Genomic DNA, 11,793 nt, shown 5'->3' on the forward strand with positions numbered 1-11,793 from the left:
GAGCTCGAGCTTTATAGCCTTGGATCTTTAGCCACCTTCGATACCACCTTCCGTTTTAGAACAAAATCAAACACATGTTTTGCTCCTATATAGACGAATCTGACTCTGTTCCATCATTCAATCAATAAATACATATTTAGAATAAACTTAAAAAAAGTCAATATGTTTCTGTTTACAACTACTTCACTGCCAATACAAGTTTACACCCTGTTCTAGATCAGCATTTCCAACTAGTATTCAAGGCATAAGAGCAACAGTAGCTTCTTGCACCAATGGTTGTGTCACCCTTACAAAAGTACCATATTGCTCATTAATTCGAGCTTATAAGTTTGAGATGCCGTGAACTCAACCCGAAGTCCATATTGCTCATCATATGGTATCCGAAGTCCATTGGGTACAATTAATTAACGTGGGTGACGTAGGGTAGCAAGTCAATCCCACATAGTAACATGTTTATTAACATTATCCTAGGATGGATCCATACACCTCCATAGTTATATATAAAGTACCATATTGCTCGTTAATTCGAGCTTATAAGTTTGAGATGCCGTGAACTCAACCCACCATCATAGATGATGCCACATCATTTTATGCCACAATAATGAGTATTTGGTCCTCATAGAGACACGGGTTGACTTGGGTACGCAATACATATATAACATTATCATGAACTTGTAAACATTTATATATATATATACACACACGTCAAGATCGTAATCTTGTAAGTTGTAAACATGCAAATTAATACTTTTAGAAATATATCCTAAAATGCTTTGACATACGAAACGTGTATTCATAAGCATAATAATATAATCCACAAACAAATGAATCCAAGGACCAATATTTGTTGATATCTTGTAAAAAATACATGTGAAAAATACATATAAAAAAATATAAAAGAAGGTCGGTGCAAAGCCAAGCAGCCATAGTTTTAGAAAACAACAAAATAGGGAAAACATCAAACGGTCTAGTAACTTCTTCTTTCTTCATGACGACTGCATTCAAATATTACGTATTCTCACCATCACTCACCTGCTTCATCTTCTTTCTTTCCTTAACCCACAAGTTTCACATCACTTATTTATTCACCCACGTGAGTCCTTAACTCATCACCTTTTCATTTCTTTTTGTCGAGCAAAAGAACGGACCAAACCATTATGGACCACTGGGGGTCCGGACCCTGTGCTCGTAGTTTACAACAAGACCCATTAGTCGTATGTGGCTCTGATATCATGTTGATGATATTGAGCCGGCTCGACGCACGCAGCTTGGCTTCCACACTTGGTGTTTCTCGTAGATGGCGTTCAATTGCTTCCACTGATATCATTTGGTCTAAAAAGGTATACACGACCACGATTATTATTTTGTTATTATGATTATGCCTCTGTTTTTTTTTTTTTTTTTTTTTCATTTGATCATATCGAACTCTTCTTGTTTAGTTGTGTGCAACATTTGATGGCTTGATCATGAAGATGCAAATGAAGGATCATTTCATTTGAATTTTTAACTATAAAGGCGTGACAACTGACATGTGGACTTAGATAACATAACATGGCTTTAGACTTAAAGTTAAAAAAAAAAATCAACTAATTAAAATTGGCGCCTCCTCAACTATATTCTTAATTTTCTATAATGAATAACGAGTACATATAATATTTTAATTAATATATGACTGAGACCATCTGCAACAACGAAAGGTCTATGACGCCTATGTGGTTCTCATAGACAAAGGCCTCTCGTTATATATATGGTGGGTTCTTGGTTTCTATGGTATAAAGTTTGTGGTTTTGGACTTCTCAAAATAAGGTATTTTCTTTATTTTTTTTTTTCCCTCTTAATTTTTATAAATTTTAATTTGTATTTATAAAACTAATAAAACTTATGTAAAATAATATTTATATTTATATAGAGAGAAGGGGGTAAAGTATAGGAAGAAAACTCACCTGAGTTGAAAAAACTCAAGAAAACCCTATGTAACATTTTTATTTTTTTCTAAAAAAACATGGAAGGTAACATACATATATTTGAATATTTTTATAAAAAAATGTAAAAAGTGCCGACTAGTTTTTTTAATGTTCAAAATCTGTATGTTACATTTTTCTGGACATATATATTATGTAACATAGAATTTTTAACATTTAAAAAAAAACTACTCTGCGTTTTTTTTTTTTACAAAAATGTTCAAATATATGTATGTTACATTCCCTATTTTTTTATAAAAAAATAAAAATGTTACATAAGATTTTTACAAGGGTTTCTCGAGTTTTTTTTTTTTTTAAACTCAAGTGGGTTCTCATTTTATCCTTCCCTATATATATACACACACATACATATAAACCGAATATTATAAATATATTAATTTATAAAAATAAAATTTAAATTATATTAATTTTCGATTAAGAACGCTATACTAAAAAAAGTTAATGATCCTTTTAATATAAATTTAAGTTATGTTTAACACACTTGTAACTTGATTACAACTAATCAAACCTTTTAACTCAATTAGGTAAATAGGTTAAAAGATCGTGTTTGGTTAAACTGTTGTGAGGTTTTGTTGTTAAAATAAATCAAGCGTTTATGAGGATTAAATGTAAAAATAAATGAAAACATGGAAATGTAATGAGGTTTGTTTGTGTGATGAAATGGATTGCTTCAGAAAAGGCTATGGGACCAGACAGGTTCTTGAAAGTTTTTTAGTTTTAGATGTTTCAACTCTCCTGATGAAAGTTCGAAGGTCCATATAGCTTCTTATTGGTGGCCGTAGTATGGATGACACAAGAGAACTTGAATGTTGCAGGAGTTATAATTGTTTGATGATGTAGCATGCATATATGCTGTAAAGAAACAACCTTTGAGAACATAATTTGTGGTTAGAATCATGTTAAAACATCATCTGTAGAAAAGAATGTATAAAAAACATAGTTCTATGTATTTTTGTTGTTGATAGTGTGAAGAACTATGGGCCGGAAAAGCTCATCTACCCCGCTTTCTTGAAACTGAGGGATTGTCACGGTTGTCTGCTTATTCGTTGTCCATTCAAGATGGCAAACGGGTAACTCTTTAAAATTATTTCTTAATCGTGTTAAGAGATACTTAAAGATTTTTCTTAATCAGGACCGGATCATGAAGGAAGATCTTTGGGATCATGCTTGGGAGTTTCACTTCAGAGAGGCATGCAATTATGTTTTCTAGTATTTATTCTCAAACGGGTCAAACAAAAAATAGATAAAGGGGGGTTCGTGTTAAATGGGTCGAACAGGTTAGAAGTCGCTCAAAATCTGGTTTTAATACATGTTATTGCAGTAGATAAGCGTCTGCTGGTAATTCAAATCCATCATGACCTGACCCGACTTGTTTTAACTCGTACTAAATTTGTGTTGACTGTGTTGACCTGTAACCCGACCCGCTCATCTTGCCAACTTTAATCTCCACTCACCAGTATCATTCTCCCATATGATCATGTCAATGCTTATGTTAACTTTTTATTTTTTATTGCATTGCAGGATGCCCCAGAATACTGGCGCAATTTGGACCCGTATTGGACAGGGGCAGAAGATGCGCCAATGCACCGCTACTTCCATCCAGATGGCAGCCAAACAGCAGATTCCAGCGACCAGGTTTGGGGCGGCCACGAGTCCTGTTACTCCATCATCACTAGTTTCTTAGCAGATGGAACGATTAGAGAACACTATGTGAGAATTAACCGTTGGCCGCAATTGCACATATCTAGAAGAGAGGATTGGGGTTGGGAAATGTCGAACCGCCTCTATTGCTACTCGAGTGTTCCTGATGCGCATATGAAAGGTGGAACCGGTCCCTGTCTTCCAATCCTTTGATTTTGGTTTCCGGTTGGTTTTCGTACTAGTAGTGTTGTGTTAGAATTTTATCTGTTTTTTAGTCTGTTCTTTTGGTTTATGAAAGCAGAATTTAATTGTTTGAAGGTGGGACTGACCTATTATCCGGTTCTAAAATTAATATTACATACAGATGGTTTAATTGTATCCATTTGGTTTATTATTTTGCATGATGTTTTATACATAGCATACATTATAAGGCATGGGATCAAATACAAACTCTTGTTTTTGTAAGAACTATAAGAACCAATACATAAATGACAAGTGTTATTCAATTAAAAATTAGTTTAGGGGTAATTTAGACATTTTGACCCTATTTATTTATAATTAATTAAAATTAATTATCAAAATATCCCTAAATTCATGCATATTAATTCAAACCAAAATTTGAATTTTTGTAACATATTCAGATAAACAAACCTTCAGGAACCACCAATACAAAAAACATAAGCACACCCACATAAACGACATTAAAACAATAAAAAAAGGAACTTCCATTATTAGCACTCTCGTTTCAATAAAAAAAAAGAACTTCCATTATCAACGACCATAGCACAATCAAAAAACGACATTAGCATAACGTAAGACCATCCACATTATCAGCATTCGCGTTTCAATCAAAAAAAGGAACTTCCATTATCAACGACATTAGCACAATCAAATAACGACATTAGCACAATCAAATAACAATATTAGCACAATCAAAAAACGACATTAGCACAATCAAAAAACGACATTAGCACAATCAAATAACGACATTAGCACTCTCTTAACACCACCGTCTGGGCATCCGACTGTAACACCAACAAAACAACATTAACACAATAAAAATACGACATTCCAACGAATTTATTTCTAAATAGGCTCCTAATAACAACATAAAAAGAAAAAAATAACAACAGATACTATTACATAACTAGCACAATTTCATTTTTTTTAGTTTTATAAACAACATATATTGTTCTATACTAGCACAATTTCATTTTTTTATTTTCTAAACAACACATACTGTTACATACTAGCACACTTTTTTTTTATTTTATAAACACATACTAGCACAATTTCATAATTATTACATAATTAGCACAATTTCATTTTTTTAATTTTATAAACAACACATACTGTTACATACTAGCACAATTTCATATTTTTGTTTTAATTTTGTAAATAACACATACTATTACATAACTAGTAGAAAACAAATTTATTTATAAATATGCTCCCAATAACAACACAAAAGGAAAAAAAATAACAACACATAAGAATTACATAATAAAATAAGAACATACGTATAGATTTAAAATTAACACAATACATTTTCATATTAGCACATTCCAACTACGTAACTAGCACAATTATAAAACATCTTTTTGTAACTTTTTAAAAAGTCATTTTTATAAATAAAAAAAGTATAGCAATATGGTACTCATATTAAAGATAAAAAAATACTTGATTTTATGGTATAATTTTTTTCCAAAATTAATGAAATATATAAAAGTTATTTTAGTTTAAAAAACTTGGTGGAATTAGTATTTTATAGGAAATGACTAAAATACCCTAACTTGATAGTATTAATTATTAATTATTGGGTTTTATTTGTAATCAATATCAACCCTTAATTTAAACTATCAATGGCTCAGATCTGTTCTTACGGTTCTTACAGTTAGCATTGTTTGTAGGATCTCAACCCTACATTATAATGCTTTTTAAGGAATTAATTTTTGTACCCTGTTATAATTGATCTTGATGTTTGACATCATTTTGTTAAAAGCTCGAATCTAGCCAAGCTTAAATGAGCTGGAGCTTTATAGCCTTCGATCTTTAGCCACCCTCGATACCACCTTCCGTTTTAGAACAAAATCAAACACATGTTTTGCTCCTATATAGACGAATCTGACTCTGTTCCATCATTCAATCAATAAATACATATTTAGAATAAACTTTAAAAAAGTCAATATGTTTTACACCCTTGTTCTAGATCAGCATTTCCAACTAGTATTCAAAGCATAAGAGCAACAGTAGCTTCTTGCACCAATGGCTGTGTCACCTGCACAAAATGTTCAGCCTCCTCCACTTGCTTCCTAGTCTCTTAGGAACATAACAGTTTCTAGTCTGTGAAGTTGAAACAGACGAGTCAACAGCTTTGATTGAGAATTAAAGAACCGATTAAACTGCATTGCATTGAAGATGTTCAAAGAAATTTCATTTTTAGTCACGCCTTTGATGCAACATTGCTAACTACACTTGTTGCCGAGCTATCCCGAGTTCTTGTGAATGTTGAGCAAGTCTTTGAAGGTGAAGGCGTATGCTTGAGGAATTCTGCACCAACTGCTAACTTTCCCCGTAGACCATGGCTGCAACGTAACAGAAAGTGAACAAGTGATACGAGGTTTCTTCAAACCCAATTCTTGAATCTCTACATCTGCAGCCTATTCCATTCACCCATCCATCCAAACATCTGCGACTGACACATTTTTATCTTTTTCCAACACGAACAGAGCTGGAAATTGTTCGGCAAGTGGCCCACCCGACCCATCTATCTAACCAAAACCGCTCATTCCCCACATTACCCTACGCCACAAATTCCCTTCTTCGTTTTTGAACCTCCACAACCACTTTACTAATAAACTAACGTTCATATCGCGAAGTGAGCCCACCCCCCCCCCTCTCTTTTGGACCAATCACCCTCTCCCAACATACCCAATTGGTTCTACTTCTATTTTCATCTCCTCCCCAAAAGAACCGAACCGTCTTCTAATCGCTTCTAACTTATCCAAAATACAAATTGACGCTTTATACAACGAAAAGAAGTATAACAAGAATTTCAATAAAGTAACTCTACCTCCAACTGATAAAGGTTTTCCATTTGGAAAGTTTATAACTTCCACCACATGATTCCAAAACCCTGCTTGATTCATATTTTCCATCTTTTCAACCCCCGAAGTACCAACAACCCGGTGTCGGTGGCGGTGACAGCTGCGGCTGCGGTGGTGGCGGTGGCAGCTGCGGCGGCGGTGGTGGTGACAGCTGCGGCGGCGGCAGCAGCTGCGGCAATGGAGGCAGCTGCGGTGGGCGTTTTCTCTTCTTCTTCTTCTCGAAGCTGATCCCTCTTGCTTTAGCTTGAGAATCCCTAACTTCACGTAGATAAAGTCTAACAGCTCGAGCTCCAAATGGGTTAGTCTGCCACTTCCCTCCGTTTTCCTCATAGGCTGCCCGGAGACGGCCGATGAGGGCATCAAGGCTGCCCCACGCCTGCCGGAGGGGGCAGGGGCAGACTGCCGGTGAGTCGTTGGGGCGACCGAAGAATGGACAGAGTTGTGTGTGAACTTTTGTTTTGCCAAACTGGTCAAGGTACCGGATGAATTCAATAATATGTGCACCGGAGCATTGGGAAATGGTTAACGGCGGCTGGTGGTCGCGGAGGAACTGGCCGAAGGTGTTCCAGTCACGGCGTTTCTGGCTCTCGTAGCGGCTGAGAGTGGTGGCGGTTGGAGAACGGGAAGGAAATGAAGAGCGTGGTGGTGGTGGTGGTGATGATTGTGGGGTTAACATGTTTGTGCTAAAGAGAGTGGTGGCGGTTGAAGAAGATGAAGAGGATGATGGTGTTGGGCTTAACATGTTTGTGCTAAAGTTTGAACTGATGCTTTCACTCATGGTAAAAGGGTAATGAGACAGATCTAAGTTTAATATCTAGGGTTTCATCAAGATTCTTGATGAAGGAGATGAGGGATGAATCTTTTCAAGCATAAAAAAAAAACCCTAGAAAACAATGGGGGAGGGGCGGATTTATTAAGGGCTAGGGTTGATTAAATACCCCTCAATTTTTTTTTTTTTTTTGCAAAGCACAAAATACCCCGTTTAACTGGTTTTATGCTCGGTTTGTGTTAAGTGTTGTTAAGCCGAATATTTTTTTCATTTTCGTAAGGGGGAGCGGGGCACCCTCGGTGACTCCCTTCGGGGACCATTGTTGCCGAGCGGTAAGGGTGCCGTCATCAAATAGGGGAGGGAAATCGGGGAGGGGGTTGGGGGAGAAGTCACCGCACAAGAAAGAGAGGAGATGGTGGACCCATAGCTTGTAACAACCAATCAATTATTATTTTTTTTTTTTTTGAATAAAAAAACAATTCTCCTAAGAGGGGTGCACCCCGTACGTTTTTGGACAAGAGGGAAGTTATAAAGGGGAAATGACATGGCAACTTATGATTGGGTTGAAAAAAGTTTCCCCTCACCTCATTAGGGGGTGCCCCCTTCACCCTAATACTAAAGGGTATGGTGAGGCTTATCCCCACGAGGATAGGCCGCCATGTAGGCGCCACATCACCGGCTCGTGGGGGATGGGCCTCCTTCATTTTTGAGGGGGGTGGACGATGGGGCTACCCCACCTTAATATTTTATAATTTCCTATTTTTTTTTATTAACTTAATAAAAACTTTATAAAAATTAAAAAATACAACATAAAACAACATAAATAAATTCATTTCATAACATAAAAAAAATTACATTTCCTAAAAATAAAAAAATAAAAACATTTCCGAAAAAAAAATTACATTTCCTAAAAATAAAAAATTATACTACTCGTCTTCGTCTCCGTCACCGTCCCCGACGTTTACGCTGTTCCATATATGTTCTACCAAATCCTGTTGAAGGTTTGCATGCGTGAAGTCGTTGGTTAGCGCGAACGAGTTTAAATCCTGTTGCGTCGGATCTACCGGGACAGTATTCCCGTAAGATGCATTCTCATCATACTCACAAATCGCCCGACCTTCATCTTCAATAATCATGTTATGGAGCAAAATGCAAGCGTACATACAAAGGTGCAACCTCTTCGGTGTGAACGCACGTGCCGGTTGTTCAAGGATGACCCATTTTTTTTTAAAACACCAAAAGCACGTTCGATGTCTTTTCTTGCAGCTTCTTGACGCTTGGCGAATTTTTTCCTTTTTTCGTCCTCGGGAAATGAAATAGTCTTGACAATTGTAGACCAAGACGGATATATTCCGTCAGCAAGATAATACCCGCGTCTATACTCAACCCCTGAAACTGTAAAACGGGTGCCCGGACCGATTCCATTAACGACATCGCTAAAGATCGTCGATTGGTATAGCACATTGAGGTCATTGAGTGAACCAGGGAGCCCAAAGAAAGAATGCCAGATCCACAAATCTTGTGACACCACGGCCTCAAGTATTAAGGTTGGATGGTCGTGATCACCTCGCGTGTATTGGCCTCGCCACGCAGTCGGGCAGTTATGCCACGCCCAATGCATACAATCAATGCTACCAAGCATTCCCGGAAACCTGTGCCTTGCTTCATGAGCTTCGTACAACTGTTGAACATCGCACACGTTTGGTTTCCGCAAATATTGTTTGCTATACAGTTTCACCACATTATGGCAAAACCGATACAAACATTCCCGCGAAGTTCTTGCCGACATCTGTAAGTACTCGTCCAAAGCGTCGGCCACTGTCCCGTACGCGAGTTGGCGAATAGCCGCAGTACACTTTTGTAACGTGGTGAACCCTTCATAATTCCGAGCATTGGACCGTTGCGTGAAAAACGGGTCTAGCCCCGCCAAATCATCAGCAATCCGTGTGAATAACCGGCGACTCATTCGGAACCTTCGTTTGAAAATGTCGGCATTGTAAAGGGGTGCATCCAAAAAATAATCGTTCACCAATTTCTCGTGCGCTCCTGTCGTAAAAAATATATAAATACGAGGAAATATATAAATATATAAAATTTATTAATGACAAACCTTGGCGGTCTCTGTTAATCCGTATTCGTCTGGTAATAACGTTTTCAGACGAGCCATCTTCCTCTTCCTTTTCCTCCTCCAAAAGAATCTCCGCCGCCTTTACCACAACGTTTGCGAAAAACATCTCCTCTTCGTCTGATGAAGACGAGGGCCACCAAGAATTAGATGCCATTGTGGATGAAAAGATATTTTTTTTATAAAAGATTGGTATAAAAATGGGAGTGTTTTTTTATAAAAATGGATGAGAATGAGAGAAGAATGGGTGAAATATTGAGGAAATGGTATAAAAAATGGAAGAAGAATGGGTATATATTTAAAGTGAAAAAGGTTTTTTTTTTTAATTAAATCTAGCCGTTATGTAACGGCTATATGTTTGAAACGTGGCACGTCGAGTTCGGTTGTGGGGAGCTGGGGACGACGGAACGGAAGGGAGGGGGCGGTGTGGGGGACCGGCGCCGGTCCTAGCCGGGCCTCAGCCGGCCCCCATACCTTCTAGTCTAATATGAATGTTTGTGTTTCGGTTACTTGTACAGTTGTATATACTACTCATAACATGATCTTAATAAAAACTGCATTGTGTTAAACGATTAAAACGAAACACTATCACAGTTTTGCTAAAAATATTAAAACAAAACACTACGTTACGACCACAATTTTGCTTAAAAACTAAAATAATGGCAAACCGTAGTTTTGAACTGTGGGCAAAATTATAATGTGTCTGGATCAATGAACGAGTGCCAGTCAGCTGGCTGCCACGAATAAAAATTAAATGGACTCAACCAATTAAAGCAAAACCTTACTATAGTTTTGCTATTAAAAAAAAAAAAAAAAAAAAAAAAAAAAAAAAAGCAATGGCAAGACTATAGTTTTAATCTGGAGGCAAAATTGTAATTTTTCAGGATCAATGAGGAAGTGTCAGGCAAAGTTGTAACGATAGCAAGCCTGTAATTTTTTATGGGGCTTGACAAAATCGTATTTGTTCCGGGCGAATCGGGAAGTGGCTGGATAGTTGTCTGGCACTATTCCGCACATCCCTTTTGTATACTTATAAAATAGATTTGTAGAAAACCGGAAATCTGGAGTGAGGAGTTAGCTTTCGTTCTTTTTACTAGGGCTGTGCAAAAAGCTCGCAGCTCGGAGCTCGCTCGAATTTAGCTCGGAAAAAGCTCGCTCGATATGGCTCGGTTTGAAAGTGAGCCGAGCCGGCTTGGCTCGGTTAGAAAGTGAGCCTAGCTCGGCTCGGCTCGTGACGAGCCAAATTGGCTCGCTTGGTGGCTCGGCTCGGCATAGCTCGAATATTTTACTTATAATATATTTTATTTTTATATACATATAATATATTACAAAAAAGTGATTATTATTTACATGTATTTAGCCTTGTAGTTTGATATCTATGACATATTTAAAGGTTGATTGTCGTGCTAATGAACAAATATTGTATTTACTTGAAATAAAACTTATTTTGCGTTGTTGAACGTGATTTTGGATTGTAATATATTAGGTTGAACTTATTTTGAATATGTCTTTTTAAAGTATTGAATAATATTTTTGAATACTGAATTTTGAGAGTTATGTATTAATTTTTATTTTTAAAATCGAGCTAAACCAAGCCGAGCCGAGCCAGCTCGGTTTAAAACCAAACCGAGCCCCAGCTTAGATTTTCAGCTCGGTTTCAAACCCAAGCCAAGCCAAGCCAAACCAGCTCGGTTTATAATCAAGCTGAGCCCAAACTTGCCCTAGCTCGGCTCAGTTCGGCTCTTGAACAGCCCTACTTTTTACCTAGCAAAGGGTAATAGGGTATACAAAGTGATGGTGCAATTGTCCAAAAGAAAAGTATTGATATTAGCATATTACGGCTTTTGTGGAAAGGTTGACAGTTAAGATGAAAAAAGATATTTGGGATCATGCTTGGGAGTTTCACTTCAAAATAAAATAGATTAAAATATATATATATATATATATATATATATATATATATATATATATATATATATATATATTAGACTACGGGGAGTGGGGTGCTTGGGTTGGGGGTTTGCTCGACACGTGTTGATTGTGTGCTCCACAAGCTTATGGTAAAAATGATGGATGTGGTGTAGCGTGGCTTAGCTTGGCGTGGCTAGCCATGTGATTTTTTTAATTAAAATAGCCAACCAAAGATGACCATATTGAACCAGCCAGCCA

At 37.0% G+C, this 11,793-nt stretch overlaps 3 protein-coding genes across 3 annotated transcripts; 1 reads left to right on the forward strand and 2 right to left on the reverse strand.

Annotated features, from left to right (window-relative positions):
- Positions 1-2,436: 2,436 nt before the first annotated feature.
- LOC110939714 lies at positions 2,437-4,001 on the forward strand. Its single transcript, XM_035974767.1, has 3 exons — positions 2,437-3,052; positions 3,115-3,171; positions 3,504-4,001. Exons 2-3 carry the CDS (start codon positions 3,124-3,126, stop codon positions 3,834-3,836), a joined length of 381 nt encoding a protein of 126 aa, XP_035830660.1. The 5' UTR covers positions 2,437-3,052; positions 3,115-3,123; the 3' UTR covers positions 3,837-4,001.
- A 2,529-nt stretch (positions 4,002-6,530) lies between these two features.
- Positions 6,531-7,657, reverse strand: LOC110877737 (protein LIGHT-DEPENDENT SHORT HYPOCOTYLS 4). The gene is given in 2 exon segments (XM_022125936.2): positions 6,531-6,923; positions 6,926-7,657. Coding segments are annotated over 2 exon segments (738 nt in total). The 5' UTR covers positions 7,509-7,657; the 3' UTR covers positions 6,531-6,768.
- A 768-nt stretch (positions 7,658-8,425) lies between these two features.
- LOC110931239 lies at positions 8,426-9,781 on the reverse strand. The gene is made up of 3 exons (XM_035989199.1): positions 9,610-9,781; positions 9,066-9,545; positions 8,426-8,622 (listed from the first exon to the last, which is right to left on the reverse strand). Exons 1-3 carry the CDS (start codon positions 9,779-9,781, stop codon positions 8,426-8,428), a joined length of 849 nt encoding a protein of 282 aa, XP_035845092.1.
- Positions 9,782-11,793: the final 2,012 nt, after the last annotated feature.

This window comes from Helianthus annuus, chromosome 1, assembly GCF_002127325.2.
Source record: "Helianthus annuus cultivar XRQ/B chromosome 1, HanXRQr2.0-SUNRISE, whole genome shotgun sequence".
NCBI lineage: Eukaryota > Viridiplantae > Streptophyta > Magnoliopsida > Asterales > Asteraceae > Helianthus > Helianthus annuus.

Excerpts from the sequence above, each read along its gene's own strand:
- LOC110939714 (XM_035974767.1), top strand. The coding sequence starts at position 3,124 with ATGAAGGAAGATCTTTGGGATCATGCTTGGGAGTTTCACTTCAGAGAG. Across the intron at positions 3,172-3,503 it reads GGGAGTTTCACTTCAGAGAG|GATGCCCCAGAATACTGGCG; the intron begins GCATGCAATTAT and ends ATTGCATTGCAG.
- LOC110931239 (XM_035989199.1), bottom strand. The coding sequence starts at position 9,781 with ATGGCATCTAATTCTTGGTGGCCCTCGTCTTCATCAGACGAAGAGGAG. Across the intron at positions 9,546-9,609 it reads GATTAACAGAGACCGCCAAG|GAGCGCACGAGAAATTGGTG; the intron begins GTTTGTCATTAA and ends TTTTTACGACAG. Across the intron at positions 8,623-9,065 it reads GCGAGGCCAATACACGCGAG|ATGAAGGTCGGGCGATTTGT; the intron begins GTGATCACGACC and ends TGATTATTGAAG.